The 27,135-nt window shown below is 39.0% G+C and overlaps 1 protein-coding gene across 13 annotated transcripts in view; it reads left to right on the top strand.

Annotated features, from left to right (window-relative positions):
- LOC144730006 (E3 ubiquitin-protein ligase rnf213-alpha-like) overlaps positions 1-27,135 on the top strand; it is a 141,623-nt gene that overhangs the window by 20,296 nt on the left and 94,192 nt on the right. For all 13 annotated transcript variants that reach the window (XM_078610562.1, XM_078610542.1, XM_078610496.1 and 10 more), the window contains 11 exons: positions 1,746-1,793; positions 1,937-2,523; positions 3,835-3,908; positions 14,352-14,501; positions 14,775-14,971; positions 18,429-18,748; positions 20,667-20,893; positions 21,106-21,318; positions 22,341-22,551; positions 24,105-24,163; positions 25,945-26,170. In XM_078610562.1, coding sequence (XP_078466688.1) covers positions 1,746-1,793; positions 1,937-2,523; positions 3,835-3,908; positions 14,352-14,501; positions 14,775-14,971; positions 18,429-18,748; positions 20,667-20,893; positions 21,106-21,318; positions 22,341-22,551; positions 24,105-24,163; positions 25,945-26,170 — 2,312 coding nt within the window. The remainder of the gene's footprint in view (positions 1-1,745; positions 1,794-1,936; positions 2,524-3,834; positions 3,909-14,351; positions 14,502-14,774; positions 14,972-18,428; positions 18,749-20,666; positions 20,894-21,105; positions 21,319-22,340; positions 22,552-24,104; positions 24,164-25,944; positions 26,171-27,135) is intronic.

Below are 27,135 nucleotides of genomic sequence, written 5' to 3'. Positions count from 1 at the left end.
CGGACATTTATAGTAACAAAGGTTAATTTCAGCATCGGTTATGGTAGTGACAGATCCGAGCACTAAGTCGCATGAATGAGCCACAGGAAGGTGATTGTAAAATGCACATTCATCATCATGAGATCAATTGCTGAATGAAGACTCCTCCAAGTTATTGCAGTCCCTCATGATCCTCGCAATTCCAACCGGCTCCTGCACATGAGCTGATCTCGTCGCTTCATCTCCACAGTGGCTATCCTCTCATCCATGTTCTCTCCTTTGGCTGTCTCTCTGTTGTTAGTTTTGACCATCAGCCATGATCTATTTTTGAAACATGTCCTGCCAATACCCATTCACTTTTATTAATATTCAAGCTGATGTCAGTAACCGGTCATTGTTGGCACCGTGCGTTATTAGAGGTTTTACTGAATTTTAATGAATGTGATGAGACACTTACACACTAGGCATGTAACTAGCCACCCTGTCGGTTGTGGTTCAAATTAATAATTGTTTCATTTTTGCCCAATTTTTTTACACCCTATTTATATTATTTGTCGTTTCATCTTGTTGGTATTGTCTTGGTCACTTCTTTACACGAAATGTTCTACGAAATGTATAATTAGATTATCTCATTAACTATTTGCACACACACACATCATATGTGTATGAAGTCGAAGAGTCAATCTGAATTAGTAAATTGTTTTAGGCCTCATATTCACACCGATGCACGAATATGTAAACGTGCACATGTTTGTTTTGTGTGCATGTACAGTTGAGTTTAGATATGTTTTTTCTCCTGATATACGAAGAAAGTACTGAGATTATGCCTAATATGCACAGTATTTAGTTATAAATCAGTATGTAGTTCACTGGAATTTCCCTTAACTTTTGAAATGCTCTTACATGATTGTAATATGAAGTAATTACGAAGCATTGTTTTGAGATGGTGGCGGTGATGGAAAAATAGAAGAGACATTCACCGTCTTGGAAAGAGAACAATCACCAGTTGAGCACATTGACCAAAGTAATGTTTGCCAAGATGTCACCCTGATGCCGGGTGCAACACGCACAACTATTGCTGGCAGGACACTAACCTGGATTTAGTAATTGCCATTTTCCTCCCTTTTTTTTACTAATTATTTTTGCTGTATCTGTAAATTGTGCTATAATGTTACTATGAATTTTTCACAATTGATTGTCACTGACCTGTAGAATGCTATGAATTATTTAGGAAGATGTTGGGTGAGTTGACTCATTATTATTGAAGAGTGGGATTGCTGGTCTATCCAGGAATCAAATTTCAAGTTGTGAAGAAACTGGTGACACCATATATGATGTGCAAATATATATATACAATGATTAGTGGAACTCATCTATAAATGTAAATGGATAAATATAAACCATCACATGGATTCGATCAAATATGCAAGTTAGACATCACATTGACTGCAAAGTATATAAGTTGGCTAAACAGTAAGTGGGCTTGTGCACGACACATCACTAACAGGGTTGATGGCCACTGATTGATATTCATGACTGAATGGCCGCCAAAAAGGAGGGAATTTCCTGAATAGATGTCCATAGCAGAGATAGAACAATGAAATTGGTTCATATGCAGGTGGTGTATAATTGTTGCATCATGAGACCAGGACGAAGAGTGACAGCTTGCGGAACTGTTTAGCCATCAGTTAATAATGGTTCATACTAATGATTGCACTTTTTTTTCATAATTTCATCACAACTACTGTATATAACTTTTCTCTTAGATGCTGGTGACATGAAAAAAGCCCCAACATCAACAGAGAAAGAAAAAGGTAAGTGTAACAAAAACATCTGCCACAAGTGTGGCTTTTGGTTTCTCTCTTATTTATGTATCAGCTCTGTTAAATGTGAAATTTGTGGCACGTATGCATCCGTTTATAATGTAGTGCATGACATCTTTACTCATGAACTGCAGATTTATATGCCGACAGTTCTATGACTGAGGACAAAAATGAAGGAGATGTGGAACAACCCACCGACGGTAAAAATTGTGAAAACACTGAACCAGAGAGGCAGATAAACTCTCCCAGTTGGGATTTCTCACAAGATCCTTCTCATCAGAAGCCTGAAGCTGCAACTGCGGAATTCCAAGTTGAGAATAGTGCAGCTAATGATGACACTTTGTCTTTAGAACTCAATAATAAGGATATCACTATCAAATATAAAGAAAAACAAATTGATTCTGAGCAAAAAAAAAACCATGAACAAAATAATGAAGATTCACAACCTGGAGATATTTCTCAGTCGGCAGGATTGAGTACTCAATCTGCTGGTAAGAATATTGACGCAGCTCCTGAGGACCCTGCAGGACATTCTACTTCTGCAGCTAAGGCAACAAGCAATGCAGGTGCTTATAAAGAGAAAATGCCTGTAAAAGACCTGGATTCCGATGCAAAGAATAAAATATCCTCTAAAGACTCTGCAGCACATACCACATCTGGAGTTCAGACCAGAAGCCAGTCATCTGCAGAAAATATTGAGAGCCAAGAACAAGGGAAACAGGTAATTTAAACCATCAACACGCACATAGTAAAAGTGTCATATAATGAAAACGTCTTAAATCGTGAGTGAAATATTTCAACCGAAGCTTTATTAAACGCACAATTGACGCTCGACTAATGCAATGTTTATGTGCACGCTTTCAATACTAATGAATCACTGGTTCCATTTTGTGCTTAAGACACTTTGACATGGCTAGCATGAGAATGTAGCATAGCAGCCTCAAATTGTGTTTTTTTTTCAGCCTGCTCTATTACTCTTATGGTGGGTTTTCCTCATAATTTACAAATATGATCATTGTTGTTGGCTTTAGCCAAGTTAATAGCCCCATAGTGTGGAATTGGGGACTCCAGATATATGGTTTCCAGAGACAGACTTTGCAGCAGTGAGCTTTGTGACTATGCCATGCTGGCGAGTCCTCACGAGGATGAAGCCGATCCACAGTTGTCTATCAATGAATCGCAGCTGCTGTCAGTTCGTCACATTTGTTCACATGTATTGTGATGGTGGCCTTAAACAAGAGGACCACAATACTTTTCTTTAGGAAATGCTGATGATGTTTGCATATGCACGGAGGCTGTGTGCTTTTTATACGTTTCTACATGTTTGAAAGATATATTTCGCTGCAGATTTCACACTTGTGGACACTACAACAAGCAAATATGGCCCACTATTTGTGTTTTATGGTCGAAGGGAAAAAATCAATCCAAGATTTTTAAAGCGCCATATTCAGCAACAAGCTGAGATGACAGCAGATGGGATTAAGCAGACTAAGTTGTCTTGTGGTTGTTGTTGTTTGACTTGCATCCCACTGGGATTTTTGCACACAGTGTTGGTGTACGGTGCTTTTTCTGCAATATTTTGCTGTCTTTTCTTGGATTTTCTGTTTGCACATAGTCACTTTAAGATGTTTTCTTGTTCATGTTTTTGTTTTTTGTTTATTGCGGTTTCACCCGATTCAAGAGCCGAATGGCTCACAGGGCTCTACCTAATAAATTAACTTGAACTTGAAGCAAATTAGACTAAATGTGAGGAGCAGAAGAGAAAATGTATGTTTTTAGTCCAGTCTTAAAATCACTGGTTGTCACGGCTGACTGGACTTCAGTTGGTAGACTTTCTGCTGATGAAAATCTCTGTTCTGCTGTCCTAAGCCAAGTGGATTTCACACACAAACTGGTGTGGATTTGTTTTCTTTGTACAGCACCCTGTGCCCCCTGGGTGAAAGGTGCTTTCGAGGTGTAAATTATTAAATGTGAGGCTTCACACAGTGTAAGTAGTACAATTGTTAATCTAACATTTGACACTTTTCTTTAGGGAACAGATACAGGTGAAACTAAAAACAAAGATTCAAAAAATCAAAATCAAGGATCCAAACAGAATGAGTTGAGGTAAGAAACAACCATATATTTGTAATAACAGCCATAGAGGGTTCACGTGGGGATTGGCTTGCCGGTCCTGCTTTGTAGCCAATAAGGGATGAGCCAGGGAGCATGGCCTCGGCGTGATCACGGCATGTTAGCAGGGGTGATTGGCCTGGCCAATCGGGGCCTCAGCTAATGGGGAGCCGGATCAGAGGCGTGGTCCCGGGATTGACAGGGAACCATCGGGAACGGTCAACGCTGTCTATGGAGGATTGGCTGGGGGGTACCACGTGACGAAGGGATTAAGAGAGAGAGCAGTCGTGAGCAGACTTGGGAACGAGAAGAGCAGGAGTCACGCGCGTACGGGGGCTCTGGGTGCCACGTGCGCGGTGGGGACTTGGCGGGAAGTCTGCCCTCTCTCCGTTGTCTGTCAGCAACGGAGAGTGTGTGTGAAGTGTAACTGTGGAAGTTGAAAATAAAGAGGACTGATTCCGGAAGCCGTCTCAAGAAGGTTTATTACATATTTACAAACAAGTACTTTTATCAGGTGTAGTTATGAATTTGTGGAACAGAATACAGGTTTAATTATTTTAATGATTGAATATAAACTTCACTTGTAAAGCACACAGTACAGGTAGTCCCCGACTTACGATGGTCCGACTTACGATATTTCGATCTTACGATGGCGATAGCGATATGACAAAATTGTAAAATATTTTACATTTCGCGCGGCGGGCAAACGCAGCAGCGTACGAGGTACGATATTGTACGTTGGGACGCTGCTGGGATGTACTGTACGCATCTCCTGCCTTGTGTGGCGGTGCCTCTCACTCTCACCAGCGTCGACGGAGTTAAGTTGTCACGGTGTTAGCGCGTGTATTTTCAAATCCTTTATATTAAGTTCACTTGCTTGCTTGCTTGCGCGCTTACGACCGTGCAAATCTTTCGGTCGTTTTTTAACCCACTTCCCGTTATCCAATCGAGCTGACATTTTCCACACAGACTCGTTGTGCGTGACAATTAATTTTCGTGAATTTTTTTCCAAAATTTTACACTTTATAGGGAAAAAAAATGATATTTAATTACCAATTGCTTAATGGTGGCAGGCAATCATCTGACCCATAGGTGGCAGCCATCTCAAGCCAGAGGACGAGAGGACTCTAGCCGCCACGCATATTAAGGATTTATAGTGAAAAACTTTGTTTTTACGGGTTAATTTTTTTCTGTGTTTTTTTATGTTTCAAAGCCCAATGTTTGTGAAAAAGCATGTCTTCCAAACGCCCAAGTATGTCTCCTGCTTGTAGGGTTACCACGATACGATACATATGTTCAATGTATGTAAAACATTTTTTTTAGCAGATAGGATTGTTTCCTGAAAAAACTTTCTATGAAATTGCAGTTCATATACGTAGGCTAAGAATTTACCTTGTTTTTTACTTTAAATTTGACTGCGATACAGTATTGTAATTAATAAATACATACAGTATATAGTTTATACAGTACGGTACTGTAAATTGCTCTGTTTTGCTAAATTATCACCATTCTTTAAGACTCTTGGGTAGGCTAGGCAATCTTCGACTTACGATATTTTTGACTTACGATGGGGTCGTCGTAACGCATCTCAATCGTAAGTCGAGGACTAACTATTAATTCACTGTCAAAAAACGGGATGACTCAGGCGTTGGAATTACAGACAAGCAGGAAGGTGGTGAGCTGGTGTCAACAATTGCCCCAATCTCTGTGATCATCTATATATTAAGATGTTTTCAGCCAATTAATGAGTGTTTACATATATTGTAGGAAACCGGAATACCTGGTGAAAACTCTTAAGACTACTAAACTATAAAACTATTTATTTTACCGTGTAAGGCCCACTGAGTTAATTAGTTATTTTTCATAAGCAACCTGGCCATAAACGATAGCTCAACGAAGTGGCTTATGTGGATATTTATAATAGCCAAATACTCGAAACGCATGTTTCTAAAATGTGGAGGGAAAAACCGGAGGACCCGGAGAAAAATCCATGCGATCACGGGGAGAATTTGCAAGCTCCAGAAAGACAAGTAGCAGGGTCGGGATCGAAACCACAACCTCCTGTATACTAGGTGAGGTAATTAACATCTTACCACCATTGCTCCCCAAGCGTACGAAGAGGCAAGACTTATTTCCATACAGATGTAACAGATGGAGATAAATCCACATTTTGCTGTACTTTCTACTGGCAAGCCAGGGAGGGTATGGCATCTCAACAGCCACAGGATGGGAGTTTCACTGCATTTGTGTGGTCCGCCAACCCTCGCCACCAGTGTTGGATCATAGTTGAGTGCCATCACTGTCACCTGGCTCAAATCTACAGTGATGTGTACTACCTCCCACAGCCAAATTGGCTACTCAACTCATGCCAACAACCAGGCCACACTGTTTACATGTAGAGACCATCCTAGTTTGTTTTATATCAAACTATATTTGTTCAACATCTTTAAGCATTCAAACATGTCGAGGTGATGCTATCCAACTGTGGCAAACTAGTTCTTACAGGGAGTGTTTCCATAACAAATGTAAAAAAAATTGCCGTACAATTTGAAACAAAATTGTGATGCCAACAACAAGAATCTAATTCTGAGCCAGATACATTATTATAAAACCATTTTATTAACCACTTGAGTTTAATGGAATACAGGAAGCTGTCAATTGGTTGGATATATCCTGTTTTAACATTTGTCTAAATTGAGGACGTTTATATGGAATGCTGAATCTCGTATTTTTTTAATTAATCAATGTGTGTGATAACATATACTTATTAATCATTTGCTTATTTACCCAGTAAAGCCTTGCCGAGTCTCATGACTCTTTTTCAGGAGAGTCCTGCCAAGTTTTTTTGCAGTAGGAGGCGATGATCGATATGTATATTCCAATGTAGTTATTTGCAGGTAATTTTTTCAAATTTGGAAAATTTGGACCTTGATGCCAGCACACAGTGGCCTACTCTTGTGTATGTCATGGTATCTTTAATGTCCACTAAAATAGCTGCCACGTAGTTGTATGGTTAATATACTGGGCAGTATTAATTAGGGAGGCCGCTGGATTTGAACTATTATATAGCTTTAGAATATTTATTTAGACTGGGTGCATCCGATGTGCTATGAAGCTATTTTTCATAGGGGCAGGACAGCAAGTTACAACAAACAGAAAAAGAAACAATCAAATGATCACTTGCTACTTTAAACACATTCACAAAATAAGTATCTCAACCTCATCAGAAACGTCCCTGTTGGGGTTAAAACCCCAAGGCCTTTCCAGGGAGGCAAATACATGATTCCAAAGTTGATTGTTATAGCAGAACACACGATTATAGCCAACTGGAAAGAGCATGCTCCCCCAACACTCAGGAATGGGCCAATACATTGTCAAAAATTGCCGCTTCAGAGCATCTAAGTGCAAAATTAAGCTTACCACCAAACATGGAAACCGTTTTCTTGGTTCTTTCGGTAAAGTCACGTAGAAGGGAAGTAATAAAATAATACAAATAAAACATAATAAAATAACATAATTCTCACGACGTTTCGGCTACAACGCAAGCAGCCATCTTCAGGTGAAGAATGAGACACTACCAAGCTAGGAGCTTATATATAAGCTGGGTTGGAGGTGGAAGAGCGCCTTAAAAAGAATGTGCATATGAAGAGGAATTTAGCATATTCATGGAAAATGCGTAGGAGGTGGGCGGGGGGGTTTCAAAGTCATATGCCTATGCATTATGCAGGATCAGCAGCACCAAGGGGGGGTGCAGGGAGTAGCATTAACAAAGGAAAGGAATGTTAATGATATGTAGCTGCAGTTACTAAACAACCACGTAGAAAACTAAAGTATAAACTACATAAAAAAAAACTAAAGTATTAACTGCATAGCACCATCAGTATACTTACTATACTCTACAATAAGCTGAGTTACTAACAGCAAGTAATACATTACAATTCTACGTCGTAAAAAATTATATAATATGCTTCCATCTAAACTTTTTTCTCTTACATCACACGAGCATATACCGTACTATATACTGCCATAGATAAACCCAACATTAAATTATATACTGTATTGCTATAAACCACCCTATACCCTATACATTTCAACATAACACTATGTTTTATTCTACCCACCCTAATGTGTATCGAAATGGTTTATTACGTCCTTCCAATGATTGCTAAGCCAGAATCCATCTTCTCGGTTAAAATTGTCTCTGTGTTTGTATATGTGGATCGCCTCATGAACGAATCTCTCATGATAGCCAGATGGCTTGCAGAGAACCTCTGTCTTGGAGAAGTCAATGTCATGTTAGCCCACTGAGTTGTAACAGTGATCTGCCACGGCTGAGGTGTTTGTCCTACCGTGTTTCAGGTCAGCTTTATGTTCACGGATGCGGTCCGAGACATGTCGTTTGGTTTCCCCAATGTAACTGCTACCACAGAGGCAACTTAGTTTGTAGACGCCAGGGTACTGTATGTCTGGAACCACATCTTTTACAGACGATACCAGATCACGGATTTTATGTACTGTGTTGAATCGGACCTGGATCTTGTGTTTAATCAGGATTTTGGAGATCTTTTTTGTGACCCCAGCAATGTAGGGTAAGGTGATGGTCTTGAAAGGCTCCTCAACAGGATCCTTCTTGATGGTTGGAGTGATGGCTTTGCGGATTGTGTAGTCGGAGTAACCATTAGCCTTAAGAGCTTGGCGTACGTGTTTGAGTTCACTGGAAATGTGTTCATGGTCGGAGATGCATTGGGCTCTATGATATAGAGTCTTGATGAGGGAATTCTTCTGGGATGGATGGTGGTGGGAATCCGGTTTTAGGTAAGCATCCGTATGGGTGGCTTTCCTGTAGACAGAGTGGCTCATTGAACCATCAGGTCTCCTTTTGATTAGGACATCCAAAAAGGGTAGCTTGCCATCTTTTTCGACTTCCATGGTGAATCTGATGGCTGGGTGTATGGAATTGATGTGGTCGAGGAATTGGTCTAGAGCAGGCCGGCCATGTGGCCAGATGACAAAAGTGTCGTCTACGTACCTCTTCCATAAGGTCGGGCGTAGAGTGGCAGTCTGGATGGCGTCCGTCTCAAATTTCTCCATGAAGATGTTGGCTACAACCGGAGATAGGGGGGATTCCATTGGGGTGCCCTCAATTTGCTTGTAGAAAGTTTCATTCCAGGTGAAGTATGTATTGGTTAAGCAGTGTCTCACCAGGGGGGGTACCCCAGCATTCAGTCCTTGATGAACCAAGTCTTCAATGATTGCGATGGTGTCAGGTACAGGAACCTTGGTGAATAAGGAAACCACATCAAAACTGACAAGCAGGTCGTCTGGGGACAGGGCAATCCCCTTGATTGTCGATACCAGGTCAGTAGAGTTTAGTACCGCAGAGGTGGTTTTTCCAGTGAAAGGCCGTAGGATTTCAGACAAAAAACGAGCCAATTTATAGGTGGGGGAGTTGATAGTAGAGACAATGGAACGAAGAGGTGTATCTTCTTTATGTATCTTTGGCAAGCCGTATAATCTTGGTGGCCTGGCTGCAGAAGGTTTCAACGAGAACTGTTTGGTCTGATCAAATAATGCGGTTGAATCAGAAATGATTTTGTTGGTTTTAGTGACGAGGCTGTTGGTGGGGTCTCTTTTTATTTTTGTATAGCTGCCATCGTTGAGTAGTTCTTGAATTTTGTTGTTGTATTCTATTTTGTCCATGATGACAGTGGCATTGCCTTTGTCGGCTGAGAGGATGACAATGTCATCCCTCTTTTTTAATTGAGCTAATTCAAAACGCTCATCTTTGCTGATGTTGCTAGCTGGCATCTTAGCGTTTTTGAGGGTTGCAGAGATTTCGGATCTTGCTATGTCTGCAGCGATGTGACTCAAGCCCTTGAGAGCTACATCTACTCGAGCAATTATATCATTAACTGGTATGTGTCTAGGTGTGACTGCAAAGTTTAGTCCTTTAGCTAAAACGGATTTCAAACCTTCAGAAATAGAACTGTTACTGCGATTAATTACGACTTTGTTAACATCTAGCTTTTCAATGTGTGGGTCCGGTTTCTTGTTTGAGAGGCGGTTGAATTTGGAAATCAAGTTGTCCTTACATTTAGTCGACATAGCGGCAGCTGAAGAGGCAGTCATTTTTTCTACATGTTCCCAATCCGATGTGGACATTGTTGCACTCAAAGATAAGTGTGATTTGTAGAGTGTCTTGTCTAACTGATCTAGTTCGGTGCGCGTAAGTCTGATTTTCTCTGAGATAAGAGCTAAGCTAGTTCTAGACAGAATTCGTTTCGCATTAGAAGAAGTTACAGCAGCAGATGTTAGTGTAAATGCGTTTGGTATTACCTTAGAGTCGCGGCATCTCTTCAGAAAGGTGAGAGACTCGATTAGCTGAGCCTTATTTTTGAGTGCAACAATGTCCACATCGGATTGGGAACATGTAGAAAAAATGACTGCTTCTTCAGCTGCCGCTATGTCGACTAAATGTAAGGACAACTTGATTTCCAAATTCAACCGCCTCTCAAACAAGAAACCGGACCCACACATTGAAAAGCTAGATGTTAACAAAGTCGTAATTAATCGCAGTAACAGTTCTATTTCTGAAGGTTTGAAATCCGTTTTAGCTAAAGGACTAAACTTTGCAGTCACACCTAGACACATACCAGTTAATGATATAATTGCTCGAGTAGATGTAGCTCTCAAGGGCTTGAGTCACATCGCTGCAGACGTAGCAAGATCCGAAATCTCTGCAACCCTCAAAAACGCTAAGATGCCAGCTAGCAACATCAGCAAAGATGAGCGTTTTGAATTAGCTCAATTAAAAAAGAGGGATGACATTGTCATCCTCTCAGCCGACAAAGGCAATGCCACTGTCATCATGGACAAAATAGAATACAACAACAAAATTCAAGAACTACTCAACGATGGCAGCTATACACAAATGAAAAGAGACCCCACCAACAGCCTCGTCACTAAAACCAACAAAATCATTTCTGATTCAACCGCATTATTTGATCAGACCAAACAGTTCTCGTTGAAACCTTCTGCAGCCAGGCCACCAAGATTATACGGCTTGCCAAAGATACATAAAGAAGATACACCTCTTCGTTCCATTGTCTCTACTATCAACTCCCCCACCTATAAATTGGCTCGTTTTTTGTCTGAAATCCTACGGCCTTTCACTGGAAAAACCACCTCTGCGGTACTAAACTCTACTGACCTGGTATCGACAATCAAGGGGATTGCCCTGTCCCCAGACGACCTGCTTGTCAGTTTTGATGTGGTTTCCTTATTCACCAAGGTTCCTGTACCTGACACCATCGCAATCATTGAAGACTTGGTTCATCAAGGACTGAATGCTGGGGTACCCCCCCTGGTGAGACACCGCTTAACCAATACATACTTCACCTGGAATGAAACTTTCTACAAGCAAATTGAGGGCACCCCAATGGAATCCCCCCTATCTCCGGTTGTAGCCAACATCTTCATGGAGAAATTTGAGACGGACGCCATCCAGACTGCCACTCTACGCCCGACCTTATGGAAGAGGTACGTAGACGACACTTTTGTCATCTGGCCACATGGCCGGCCTGCTCTAGACCAATTTCTCGACCACATCAATTCCATACACCCAGCCATCAGATTCACCATGGAAGTCGAAAAAGATGGCAAGCTACCCTTTTTGGATGTCCTAATCAAAAGGAGACCTGATGGTTCAATGAGCCACTCTGTCTACAGGAAAGCCACCCATACGGATGCTTACCTAAAACCGGATTCCCACCACCATCCATCCCAGAAGAATTCCCTCATCAAGACTCTATATCATAGAGCCCAATGCATCTCCGACCATGAACACATTTCCAGTGAACTCAAACACGTACGCCAAGCTCTTAAGGCTAATGGTTACTCCGACTACACAATCCGCAAAGCCATCACTCCAACCATCAAGAAGGATCCTGTTGAGGAGCCTTTCAAGACCATCACCTTACCCTACATTGCTGGGGTCACAAAAAAGATCTCCAAAATCCTGATTAAACACAAGATCCAGGTCCGATTCAACACAGTACATAAAATCCGTGATCTGGTATCGTCTGTAAAAGATGTGGTTCCAGACATACAGTACCCTGGCGTCTACAAACTAAGTTGCCTCTGTGGTAGCAGTTACATTGGGGAAACCAAACGACATGTCTCGGACCGCATCCGTGAACATAAAGCTGACCTGAAACACGGTAGGACAAACACCTCAGCCGTGGCAGATCACTGTTACAACTCAGTGGGCTCACATGACATTGACTTCTCCAAGACAGAGGTTCTCTGCAAGCCATCTGGCTATCATGAGAGATTCGTTCATGAGGCGATCCACATATACAAACACAGAGACAATTTTAACCGAGAAGATGGATTCTGGCTTAGCAATCATTGGAAGGACGTAATAAACCATTTCGATACACATTAGGGTGGGTAGAATAATACATAGTGTTATGTTAAAATGTATAAGGTGGTTTATAGCAATACAGTATATAATTTAATGTTGGGTTTATCTATGGCAGTATATAGTACGGTATATGCTCGTGTGATGTAAGAGAATAAAGTTTAGATGGAAGCATATTATATAATTTTTTACGACGTAGAATTGTAATGTATTACTTGCTGTTAGTAACTCAGCTTATTGTAGAGTATAGTAAGTATACTGATGGTGCTATGCAGTTAATACTTCAGTTTTTTTTTATGTAGTTTATACTTTAGTTTTCTACGTGGTTGTTTAGTAACTGCAGCTACATATCATTAACATTCCTTTCCTTTGTTAATGCTACTCCCTGCACCCCCCCCTTGGTGCTGCTGATCCTGCATAATGCATGGGCATAATATGACTTTGAAACCCCCCCGCCCACCTCCTACGCATTTCCCATGAATATGCTAAATTCCTCTTCATATGCACATTCTTTTTGTTAAGGCACTCTTCCACCTCCAACCCAGCTTATATATAAGCTCCTAGCTTGGTAATGTCTCATTCTTCACCTGAAGACGGCTGCTTACGTTGTAGCCGAAACGTCGTGAGAATTATTTTATTTTATTATGTTTTATTTTTATTATTTTATTACTTCCCTTCTACGTGACTTTACCGAAAGAACCAAGAAGATGAATCCCTGCAGTCACGAAAGCTTTAAATCGAAATGGAAACCGTTCTTCACTACCTCTCCTCAATCGTGGGCTCTGATTCTTAAGAGCATTCATGAGGACATTTAGGCACTCCCCCTTATTTTCCTATTGGGGTATCTGAGCTTAGGAAGACACCAGGGTTCTAGAGTTTACTGAAACAGTTTATTGAAACATGCGGTTTACACAGGTTTCTATTGCACTGTAATCCGTAATGTGTTTGTGTCAACCCCCTTTCATATCCTCTGTGTTGTGTACCTGAATCGGTTTGTTAATAACTACTTTTGGAGAACCCCCCCCCACACAAAAACGAATGATAGGAGTGCAAAATAGAGAAATGGTAAGGAAGTCACGAGAAATAAATACAAATCAATCAAACATGGAAGTCCACATTTCATAAATACATCAAAGTCTTGCCGAGTTTTCAACACTAAATGCAAGCTAGACCAAGGCAGCAAAACAACAACAAAACAGTCCCAGACCACACAAAGACAACACAAAGTCCTTCAATAAAATTGTAGATTGAAATGTAACTATCGATATATGGATGGTAAGGAATCAAATTTACAAAACACATTTGCAAATGTCGTATCTAGCATCAATATTCTGCCTAAGGAAATTTTTTGAAGGAAGATTTACGATGTTAAGGGAAGAAACAACGTTCCAAAATGTTGGTGCTGCAACTGCAAAGGATTTGGCACTTATTCCAATTTTTGTTCTAGGGATAGTTAAAATGGAATTAGATGGACGTCTTAGGTTTATTGCATTTAACATTGGGGTTAATGAATTAGCTAAGTATAGTGCATATTTTCCAGGGCCAATTGTAGATGTATTAAGTGATGTGAGATTGGAGTTTAAGTGGAGATCACAATGGTGGGTCCTGTATGGCACATGTAGTCCAAATCTGAGAGCCGAATGATAAAGCGGGTTTAGTCTGTTCAGTGTTGCCATTAGCAGCTGATCTGTAAGCAGCATCGTAGTCATCAAAAAGTGCAAAAATTATAGCTTCAATAATTTTCAGGTCTAATCGAATGGGAAAACAATGTTTGTTTCTATCTAAAACCTTTTTTTTGAGATGTGATCAATTATGTTGTTGGAATGTAAAATTTGAATCGATCTGAAAACCAAAGTATTTTAAGCACTACATTGATATTGAATTAAAGTCAATAAACCTTGTGTCAGTGGCACTTAAATTAAATGTATAAATCTGCCTAACCAGCATGTGGTTTGTTAAATGAGCTTGGCAGTGTGTATTGTGTTTCATATTAATGTATTGTTTCATTTTAACAGGCCTGATGTTCTGGCTGAAAAAGACGACCCAGATGGAGTGGATGTGGTGTTCTGGGCCGTGCTTGCTAAAGAGTTTAAATTTGATTCAGAAAAATCTGATGTGTATGTAATGATGCAAGGTCAAACATTGAGTAAAATGATGACATTCAGGTAATTTATTCTCGTCATTATTATCATTATCGTCTTCATTCGCAAAGTTAACTGTAGCCTCTGCTTGAATAATGTGAACAGTGCTCCTTTTTTAACTCACAGATATTGCATGCATGATCAATAAAAGTTCCCAGCTAAAATAAGGAATCATATGTTTTCAGTTGGGAAATTTAATTCAGGAAAATCTCACTCGAATAGCAACATTTGGTTCTTGAGAGTTATTTGGGAATTTTATTTTAATATTGACGAATTTTTTGCCCACTCTTATTGCAGGTTGGAGAATGAAGTTCATGTTTTGGAAGGTCATTGTCGCCTTAAGGGTTCTGCAGTAAAGAAGAATGCATTGACTTACAAATATGTTTGTAAAGTTCGGGATAAAAAGAAAATGAAACCTGAGTTCATCTACAAAGCAACATCTTCAGAAACTCCATATGAGCGAGCCTTACACATTCCAACAAATTTTGTAGGAAGTAAGTCATTGAGTGTTTTGAAATTTTAATAAAGAAATAAATTTAAATGTTCAAATAGCTACAGGCTTAGTGCTGCTTGGAAGCGAATCATCAAATAATACAGTGTTTAAATGCATGCCTATACAGGCCACCTTACATCAATGGGAATTACCTGTACGCAAACAATAACAGGTATTGCTATTTTATTGCACGCAAACGACAGGAGGTACAAGAGCAATGTGCATGCCACGTTGATTACTATATGAATAACCCAACTGGCAATGGATACCTTTTGTAATGTATATGCTTTCATTAACCCACCCCCCCACTTTGCACGTGAAGGGCTCACAAGTGATGTCATCACATCTATCCCTCTATCTAAGAAACGAAACCAGAGTATTCTCCACAAATCTGGCTATCGCCTGATGATACTCATTGTAATTACTGGCGAAACGTCGTACTCGGATTTTGAATGTTGTAGATTTGCTCTCCAACACACTGGTGTGATGTACTAGTAACAAATCGGCATGTTCTGTTTACGTGACAAACTTTTCTAATTGGCTGTGTCAGGTGGTGGTGGGTTTAACAACACATTTATATTTACGTGATCTACATGATATCATACTTGTGATACTACAGTTGTTAAAGAAGGTGCTTCAATATAAGCCAATAATTACGTCGGTAAAACAATGTGGCTGACTGGCATTTGCCTCAAAAGTAGTTAAATGACAGCTTCCACTCCTACTTGAGTTGTTGTGAAGCTTTTTATCCCATTATCATGTTCCATGGTTAATCACTGCTGGATGAATGCCTCCCCATACCGCCACCACTTATGATCTTGTGATGGCACAATCCATCGAGCATCTGCACATGAACTAATTTCATCACTATCCTCTCAGAGGGCATCCTCTTGAACATGTTCCATTAGATGGCTGCCACGCCATAATTTTTCTTGACTATCGTCTATTGTCCTTTCCAGCGATGTGTCCTACCTAGGCCAACTTACTTTTCGAAATAGGTTGGATTATTTCATTAATCTGTGTATATTCTCTCATTCATGTGTTCCTTTTTTTGTCTCAAAGTAATTCCAAGCATGTAATTGTGCAGTTCTATATATATTTTTAATAAATATTTATAAACCATATGTTACAGCAGATGGTACACACCATTTAAAAACTTGCCTCATTCAGTTCTTCCTTCTAAAAGCACTCCACCCTGCTGTTGTCTGCTTCTTTATTTCAGCATTTGAATTCTGCCCCACATTGAATAGCTGTCCTAGGTAAACATACTTTGATTTGTTTTTAAGTTGTGTCCATCTTGACCGATATCTGCAATTATTGAGTGAGCTTGTTGTCGATGACCTTTGCCTTGCTCATATTCATCTTAAGTCAAAGTTTGCAGCCTTCGCTATTAAGTTTAAACATTTTCCTGCAGTTAAATTTCGTTGGACATTACAATGACTGTTGTCAGCAAAAATGAAATTGGTAATATTGTCTCTATTTATATGTATAGCTTGTTATTCCAATTCAAATTTGGAAAATATATTTTGATGTCACTGAATAACTTTGGTGAAAGCGTGTCACCTTACCTTGTCCGACTCCCTTTCTATGGTGTTGCTCATGTAATCTTAGTTGGGCTGTTTAATTTTATAGTCTTTACTCTCATATATTTTTTATTTAGGCCTTGGTTTGTGAGAGCTTGGATGACTTAATAGATTTTGCCCGAGTCAAATTATTATTATTATCTATATATATAAAAGGGAAATTTGTGAATGTGTGTCTGTTCAAAATGTTTAGCATACTTCCTGACATGCAACAAACTTGAAATTTGGCATGTGGGTAGCTTCCAGACTGTACACAATGCAAAAAAGTATAAAAATAGACTTTTGTATTTTGGGGGAGGGGGCGCAATAATGCATATATTTTGCACGCAAGTGAGCGGTGACATCACATCGGTGACATCACATCGGTGACATCACATCTGTGATGTCACCGCTCACTTGTGTTGTCACCCGCATGCGGCAGCGTTACGCAGTGTGCCTGGTGACGTCACGCACCCCCCCCCACCCTCCGCGTAGGCCGTGTATTAATCCAAGACAAGAATCCAAGTCCCGGGCGAAGCCGGGTAGTAAAGCTAGTTCATCTATAAAGGATAGGTAAAATGGTAATTGGAATGCATTGGCCTTTTCCGGAATCTAATGTATGGTCTGTATGTGGTCGATGGGAGAGACATCTTTCCTAAACCCTGCTTACTCCAGCAGTTGTTTGGCCTACAATTTGTCCCCACTGGTCTTCATGAATAATTGTACATGAGATGCGTGGCTGATGGGTCTGTAGTTCTTAAAGCTAGTTTTTTTCTATCAAAGTGTTTGAATATATAAATTATTGAAGCATCGTTGCATTATTACAGCTTTTTATTTCTCTGTAAAAAATATTAGTCCGTTAATTTTAATCTCACATTTGGTCCCGCTTTTTTTTATGATGCTCACAATTATACCATATGGTCCAGAAGCTTTCCCTTTTTTCATCTTGTTATTCTCCTATAGTCAGTAATAATCATGGTAATTTGAATGATTCATCCGTGGATAATTCATGGTCACCAAACATTTTCAGGAGGGTGCTATATTCGGATATTTGGCGAATGCCATTTTATTGAGCGATTTGCATGTGGGAGTAAACCAGAGTACTCAATTAAAACCCACTTATATGTATGTATGTAGAACTTATTTCGCACCCTATGTAGCCAACCGTGCTAATCGGGGGGGATAATACTCAAAAGTCTACACAGCAGTGTTCACAAACCGACTTGCTATACTTTCATCTCCTAGCCAATGGGTTTTCCAGTTTCGCAAATTAAATCTACCTGACTCCAAAGTGCTAGATTGCAGGCGTGTGCCACAATGCATGCCTGCATTGGGCTGTACTGTGGTATCTGTTGCCACATTTACCCTTCATATATTTTATAAATGTATAAAGCGCTACATATCTCAAATAAGTTTCACAGCACTTTGCAGTATATGATATATTAATTTTTTCAGGTAAAAGAAGTGACTGCCATGTACCTCGAGTTTTTTTGTTGTACACCACTGCACAAAATTGTGTCACCAATCAGCTCATGGGCATAGCAATAGCAGCAGTGATGCTGAACCTTGTCCCTTAACATTGTTCCAAATATCAAAACACTAATGTTACTGTCTGCTCTACAAGGAATTGGGATTCACATTTTTATATTTTGTCTTTTTATTTGCAACTGTGTTTTTTGTAATTCATGAAATACCTCTATAAAATGATGTACGAGATATATTAAATGCGGACTTTTATAAACAAAATGCGTGAAAAAAAAATGTCATGTTATATTTTGCGATTGCGCAAATGTACAATTTAATTTCAGTAAAAAAATGGATGTGAATTGTTTAAATTGGTGCTTGCCTACATCGAATGATGCAAACTTACTACAATTGTGTTTTTGTGTTTTCTAGGTGTTTGGCACCAGTTTGATGATGTGATTTGTGCCCCACCTGCGGCGGGAGCCAAAGGCGTTTGGCAACGTGTAGCCTCAACAGCTCGCTATGTTACTGGATATGATTCGGATGAAACAAAAAAAAAGAAGAAAGGCAAAGAGTGGGCTGGCCAACTTATTTTGGAACACATCCTTCATAGCCTGAGAAACAAGGAGATGAAGATAAATATAGAATCCATCATTATACAGCTAGAGTGTCTAAAATATTGCTTTTTAAACACCTTTTTATTTCATTGTGGGGCTTGTGAAGTGTGGAATTTAGACACAAATGAAAAACAGGTAAAACTAAATATTAAATGTAATATTTCTCAATGCACCTTTATCAACCTGCGCTGACCAGCACGGTGAAGTATAAAATAAGCGCTGTTATCAATGCGGTATGAGGAAGCCACAACCAGAAGTGATTGACAAGGGACCAGAAATCTAAATTAATACACAAAGGACATTTTAATTATTGCACGTTATAATTTGCATTGCCTCAAAAAATGTGTTAACCTATAAAGCAGAGGTAAAACTCCAGTCCGTATCTTTGACGATGCAGTTTTATTTTTTTACCTGTCATGAGTGCAATGCATAAACAAAATCAACTTGTGTTAAAATGGCCTAGGCCTTGTTGGCTCAGTGCTGACTTCAGTAGCCTGCCCTGGGCCCCATCTTCCTACTGCTTGCTTTGGACTGTCGGCTTTGGGAATTTAATGATCTTGCTGGCTATTCATGTCTCATTGGCCCACTGTTTTGTTTGGACCTCATTGGCCCAGGAATTGATCAGTGCGCTATTTTACGGGCACTACTGTTGTATGATGTGTTGGGCTGTGATCATGGGCTGCCTGCTTTGTCAGCTCTCTTTTGCTTTAATAATGTTGATATTAATTGAGTACATTTGCCACATTCTTATAGCACAAGGCTGTCACGAAGGTGAAATGTTTCACAGATAGTCTGCATTCGTTTCACATCAGGGGACAATGTTGCCACGTGCAATCTCAATTGACTATTCAAATTTGAAACATGATACCCGCACACAATGGCCTACTCTTTTTGAATGACATCGCAGGGTCTTTCGGAGCCACTGATTATTAGACGATGCATATTTTACAGTTGATACACCCGCAATATGACCCAATATGCCCTCCTGGGTTCGCGAACGTGAACCCTGCAACAAGCGTTGAAAGCGCTACTGTTGGGCCATGTAGCCGTTTTTTTGGATTTTAATATTTTATATTTGTTTAACTCCATTGTCTATGCTGATGTGTTTGTGGTGGTCTTTTTTGAGTTGCTCTGTAAAGTGTCTTGAGAGGACTTGTATTTAGATGCTTTATAAATTCAAGTTATTTTAAAATCAGTATTGATGAAATAGCAAAATTGGGCACGAAATAAAGTTAGAAAAGTGCCAACTGTATAGACTCCACACATAGGAAGGAGTTTATTTAGTAATACTGTTTATTGTTATGCTACATCTACTCATAGGTAACTATTTCAGTTTAAAAGTGTTCATCAGGAAACTTTATTAAAACGTAGTTATTATCAGACCCTATGGTTTAAAGTGCAGTCTTTAATGCGTCTCCACTCTGACCTCTTATCTCTGGCCACTTTATGTGCCATGAAGAAGGGCCATTGCCCAAAATATTACCGATTTCATATTTTTACTTTTAAGGCAGTGTGAGTTAAAAGATATATATTTTTGTCTGGATTTCTATACCTACAATTGCAAGTTAGGAACACTGCTTAATTTTTTCTGTAATAACGTGTTTTCACCATGCTTATGTTTTGATCAGCCTTGTAAGCTATTATGTCCTGTTTCATTTTATGTGTTACATTGGCAAACTAAATATTAGGTACTATTTGGTTTTATTCTCCAATATTTATCTTGTCAATTAAAGATGTAAAAGCTGTAAAATGACATTTTAAAAAATTATCTAAATTTTTCCACCAAGAGAAGAAGTGACGAAAGTCATAGTGCATCAATCTTTAAATGGCCAATGGCAAGTGCTCAACTGCTCATTTACATTGGCAGCCATGAGCCAGTGGTGGGAAATTCCACATTTTCATGCTGGTGATCTTTAGAGAACGATCACTGTTCACGTCTCATCGAGCGGCACTCATTTAATAAACTGATGAGAGATTGGCCAAGTCGCTTTCTAACTGGGATTTGGATTTTTTAAAATGTGAAACAATTCTTAACGAATGCTTATTTTTTCAGGTTCAAGAAATTCTTAAAAAATTTGTAGACCACATTCAGAAGATGATATTTGATTCTGAATGTATGTCTGAATCAAACAAGTTAGCTTTTGCAGTACTGTGGGTTTGCATTTGCAGCAAGTTTGATTTAAATGTATTCGTGAAACCCGCATCAATGATCTGCAAGGCATTGATTCTGCCATCAAATATAGACGATGACATCTGGAAACAATTTCAGCGGAAGAACGAGTACGTGCATGAAATATTTGTGCTTTATTAAAAAATATTTAATAGAATGCTATTGTAATTAAATTTGTATAATGCATATCAGTCTTAAAATAGATAATTTAATGTTACCGAGTTTAATTGCTGAATAACATTTGGTTTCGTTTACAAAACAAAACTTGGTTGTAAATATTTATAATGGTCTCTTTGTGTCGGTATCGCTGTGCACCATTTAGGATTGTGCTCGCTGCATTGAAGTGGTTCTGTGAGAAGTGCTTGATGATGAATCATCCAGTTTCCGAGTGTTTGCTGGCCCTGCCTTTGCTGGAGGAGTTGGAGAGGCTGAGTGGTGGTCCAGAAGGCCATGTGGCTGCATCCACGAAACAAACAGTGGGCACGACTGTACAACAGTTTCAGACGAAATCTTTGGAAAACGAAAACTTTCAAAAGTAAATAAACATGGTGTTTTCATGCTTATGTTTTAAATTATGTTTATATTTATCTAACATCCAGTACATGTCAATGATAACCATTGCTTTCACTGACATCAGAGTGAGGTCAAAATCTATCTTGGTATGTTTTTGTCAGTCAAGCAACCGTTAACCTTAGACAAATACATTGGTTAATCTGTATACTATGTATGTATTTTGACTTAAAGCTGTCGTGACTGCAGGAATAAATATATTCTTTGGGTCTTTCGGTAAAGCCACGTAGACAGAAAAAAATAACAAAAATATCGACGTTTCAATCGCAACACAAGCGGTCGTCTTCAGGAAAAGGGGGGTTAGCTTCTAAACACAACTGCTGATAAAGGTTTGAAATGGACGTAGCCCAAATGTCAGCAGCCAATGCCAATACCATTAACATGCTAATCTCTCACATTAACATAGCCATCTTGGCGCACTCGCCGTGGAGAAGGCTCGGCGGCCTTGCATTGACATGTTAAGTTTTGCCTGGCAGCCCTCTGATTGGTGGAAAGCCCAACACCGCCGCGGTCGCTGCCCACCACTGGCATTGGCATTGGCTGCTGACATTTGGGCTACACTCATTTCAAACCTTTATAAGCAGTTGCCTTTAGAAGCTAACCCCCCCCTCCCCTTTTCCTGAAGACGATCGAAACGTCGATATTTTTGTTAATTTTTTCTGTCTACGTGGCTTTACCGAAAGACCCAAAGTCTATGTATGTATGTTGAACTTATTTCGATCCGTACTTAGTCAACCATGCTAATACAACTGATGATGGGTAAAATATTGTTTTTGATACCAAAATGTAAAAATACTAATTTATTGTATATTAAATGTAAATTGAAAAAGATAATTGCATTAGGCTGGTGATTTTTTTGTTAATCTCCTGGTAGTGGTTATAGGCATATCACTTTATAATACACACATCAATTTAAATGCGTATATGTTTGCATTGTGTTTTTCTCATGCAATGGCATGTACTGGATTTTTGTATTTATAATTGCAGAAGTGTGGTTCAAATGCTGCGTAGTTACCAAAGTCTACTTAAAGGCAACCCACATCTGTCCCATCTGCTGCTCAAGATGCTGACAATGAGCAGTTTAGCCATTTTCACTGAAATGGATGTGAGCTGGACACCAGAGGACATGTTTGCATCGCTGTATGATTTACTACACAGATATGGAAATGCATGTTTCACTCAACATCCTGAAAGACGAGTAAGTTAGCACATATGCTCATGATATAGAAATATAATGTTCAACATTGTTACCATCCATGTAAAATTACTTGAATATTGTTTCACTTTGATATAGATGGATGACTCAGGCGGTTGTTACTTTGTCACAGCTCCTGAGCCAGGCCTAGATATCCTAGCTGTGAATCCAGGCTACCTGTCATGGTTAAACTGGGTTCTCAAATGTGGCAAGTCTTAGGCTGTTCACCATTGACTGCACACAAACAACATCATGAAGTTAGTTTCAAGTTTATTTTGTTAAACCAAGGTGAGAACTCAAAAGACGATGAAAGTCACATTTGCAAGAGTGACATGTGTCACCTAAACAAAGTAAACGAAGCAAATAGAAATCGGAACAAAAAACACTAGCACATGAGAAATCCAAAATATCGCACAAACATAAATCACCATTAAATCAAAGTTAAATATAAAATTCCCTGTGGTGCAAGTTGGCTTGGCCAAAATATTTTTAGACTAATCATAGTAGAATTATAGAATAAAGTTAAATAACATGAAACAGATATACTGTAGTGTGTTTAAAACTAATCTGAGAATGGACAAGGATATATATCAATTGTAAGTGAAGTTCTAAAAGAATCGACAGCTCAGAAGAAAATGGTGATTTAGAGGAGAGAGTAACCAAGGAAATGTTTTAAGCGCTGTAATTCGAGTTTGGGACATGAACAGAGAATAAGTGTGTTAGTTTTTGCTCAGTACCATGCACTTTAGTGCTATGGAATATGCTTTTCTTTTGTCACAATACATATATCTCGATATTAGATGCTCATGTATGTGCAATTGATCACTCTGCTTTGCAGACTCTAAGTTATAAATGTGTTTTGACAATCTCATCTACCTCGTTGCTGTTTTGCACCCACTATTTTCTATATATGGGATGCGTTCTACTAGCCTTGTTGTATTCTACGTGATGTTGTCCCATGTTGATGTGTGACATTGAAATGTTTAACTTGGCCATGTACAGTTATTGTTGGATTATTAATGGATTTTTTTTGTGTCACGAGGTTTCTATTGTGTAAGCGGTCCCCATAGAAAATGAGCATTTATTGCCCAATGGGAGTTTACCTGTGCCAGAAAAAAAGTGCAGCGCCCATAGTGTGGACAGTAATTTGAAGACATTTATATAGTCATTTTCTTATGCTATGCTCCAGAAGCTGTTATTGGACAAGGGTTGATTGACAAGGGTTGACTAATTGATTTCTACGTGGGTTTTGAAATAATATTTGTTTTCATTTAATTACAAATGCTGATAGCAGGATTGGAATAAAGATTCTGATTCTGATATCATTCGGAAAAATACAAAACTAAATGGAAGCCAATACAACGCAACATGATCCAGGACTGGATTTGGAGGCAGTTGAGGCATTTGAGGATGGGGCAGTGTGGTCAAGTGTACGTGTGCTGTGCATTGGCGAATTTATAATTAGATGAAATGAGATAGATGAGGGTTTCCTACATGCGTTAAAATGTATTGTGTTTAGCGATGCATTTTCATTAAACCATTTTTTTTTCATTTAGGGATTTTTGCAGGTCTGTGATGCAATATGCAAGAAGCTTCATTTTGACAGTCCACAAAGGTAAACTCATATAAAATAAATATGTCAATCAACAAACCATTAATTAACCCGTAAAAACAAAGTTTTTCACTATAAATCCTTTATATGCGTGGCGGCTAGAGTCCTCTCGTCCTCTGGCTTGAGATGGCTGCCACCTATGGGTCAGATGAATGCCTGCCACCATTAAGCAATTGGTAATTAAATATTTTTAAAAAATTCCTAAAAAGTGTACATTTTGGAAAAAAAATTTCACGAAAATACATTGTCACGCACAACGAGTCTGTGTGCAAAATGTCAGCTCGATTGGATCACGGGAAGTGGGTTAAAAAACGACCGAAAGATTTGCATGGTCGTAAGCACGCAAGCAAGCAAGCGCGCAAGTGAACTTAATACAAAGGATTTTTTAAAAAAAACGTTCTACCCTTTCTCACTTTGCACTGTATGTTATGTATCAGCTTATTAACTCCATATCATTTGATTATAATCTTACCCCAGTTCTCTGTCTAAACGTGCTATGTCTTTATTCTCTATCAAATCACCTTCATTTTTATCTAGCTCATTGATACAAAGACTAAAATTATTTGTATGAAAAAAGTAATCCCTTGGTAAAAATATCAACTTATTACATATCAATTCATAATAGATTGTTGGGTAAGGCTACATCAAGTTTATTTAACCCGGTGAGATCACCTTCGTCCCATTTGCAAGAGTGGCCCAATGAGCTGAAACATCTTTGTAAGAAACCACCACCACCCCACAGAGCCAAACATTTATGGTCACATACATATTTAACTAAACTTTTTTTATTTACCAGTAAAGCTCTTTTTCAGCGGCGATCTGACCACACAGGATAGCCCATTGAAGTGGGTTTTCATTTGTGGGAATTTATAGTTACCAAATAATTTAAATGCATTTTTATAGATGTGGAGGGTTGGGATCAAACCCACAACCTCCTGCATACCAAGCGAGGGAGATAACATTTCACCATGGTATCTTATCAGTAAGTTGAACAATCCTCACAACAAAATTTAGCAATGAGATATAACGTTTCATTTAAAACTTTGTCTAACATCAAAACAAGACCCATAAAGAATAATGATCCAGGAAGTCAGAATCTTAGGGTTAGGGTGTTTGGTGGTAGAGGATTTTAATAACAGATTTGGTCAGAACATTACGTAGCATAAAGCAAAAATATATTGCAAATAATAACATTAGCTGTGAAAACCTACGGATACTTTTTTCACTGGTAAATTGCTGTATTCTGATATTGAATTTGCTTAGTAGGTGCAATGCCTTTGAGTCATGTTTGATTTTGAGTTCTTTGTTATGCCTCACATCTCTAAAGTTGCCAATCCCTCCCACATTCGTTAATCTTTGACCCCCTCTGCTGCTTAGATCTTAATTCATCCTCTTGTGGCATCACTAGATGTTTACCGTCCACTGCCACTGGGAAGTAGATCGTGCATATTTTATGGTTAATGCTCCCACAGTGTTAACCGAGGCGGCCTGCGCATTTGAACCCAAACCTCTGCAACAAGCGACGAAGGCACTTCTGCTGCGCTGCACTGAGTCATCCGTGGTTTTGTGTAAACCAGCACGGGGGGCCCTAATTAACTCACACCAATTTTGGGATATATTCTGTGTTGGCTATAGGTTAAGACTATTAATTGACTCTGCATGAGAATCGGATTTCGTAAATGATAGCCCACAATCGGTCTTAAAGTATAATTTTAATTGTACTAACAATGCGTAATCTTTACACATTAAAGATATTTCATGTTAACTTGTATCTGTGTGGACAGTGGTGGATCAAAGCCTCAAGCATCAGATTCCACAGGTGTACGTGAAAGCAACAACCAGACCTTGCTTCCAGAACGCTTGCTGGTCTCGATTAAACAATGCCTTTCTCTTCTGGATTTTTGTAAACAATTTGCTGTTGACCAAGACTGGTTGGTTGATGTTGTATTTGCCTGCCTTAAAATATTTGAAGTTTACTTGCATTTACTACATAAACACACCAAAAATCAGGTAAGGAATTTGACCAAACTATATGGGTTTTGAAATCAATGGATTTGAATTGGGATCAAACTTACATTCCTTAACATTTTTTTAATCTATAATATATATAATTTTTACCAACTGTCATATGTAAAGATCAAGTGTAGTATATGAGGATATAGCTTATATTTGTGTTACTATTTCATTGTTAAATGATGGTACCTGTAACTTAGATGTAAAATATATATACATGAAACCTCACACTCAACTGAAATACTAAAGTTTGTCTTCCATTTTAAAATGTGGGAAGGGTTTTTTGTATGAGTAGTTAATGCATTAATATGAGGTCTACCTGCATGCGGGTCGTTATACCATTGTATATATGGGGATGGATTCCCGACAGCGCTATTTATTTTGTATGAGCAATATATTAGGGCTTCATTGGGGTATCGATAATAGCACTAATAATACAGACGGTAAACATTTAATAAATTATCAATGTATTATATCAGTAAGTATTATGCACTATACTCAATAGTGCATTCTACTGTACTCAAGGCAGAGGTAGGAAACGAGGTTGGAGGTGCTGCAGTCCCAATCCGGGTCTTAGTCTAAATGTCTGTGGTGAAGTTTATTTTAGGTGGAGCCGGAGACCGTGAAAGTCTCATGTGTTCTCACTTGTGTAAACCCCCTGGAATATATTGTGATAATCGAATTGCAGGAGGTCGGATCTGGTTGGCTGAGAGCATTTGTCGCTCTTTTTGGCTGAGCGAATAATGGGAGTGGGTACGTTTGTATCGCCTACACTGCTGCATGTGCTCACTCAAAAGCGCTGTTAAGTTATACAATGTTTTCAGTTAACGTTTTCTCCATGACAAAGTACTATAATGAATTAGCGTTCTATGGGGTCACGCTGAGGTCTGCCTGTATTTCACAACTGTGTGAAAAATTAAAAATAGCACAAATGTGCATGGTGTATGTTTATCTCGCTAAAT

Source organism: Lampetra planeri, chromosome 2 (assembly GCF_965212315.1).
Source record: "Lampetra planeri chromosome 2, kcLamPlan1.2.h2, whole genome shotgun sequence".
Taxonomy (NCBI): Eukaryota; Metazoa; Chordata; class Hyperoartia; order Petromyzontiformes; family Petromyzontidae; genus Lampetra; species Lampetra planeri.
This window is presented reverse-complemented; position numbering and strand designations above follow the sequence as displayed.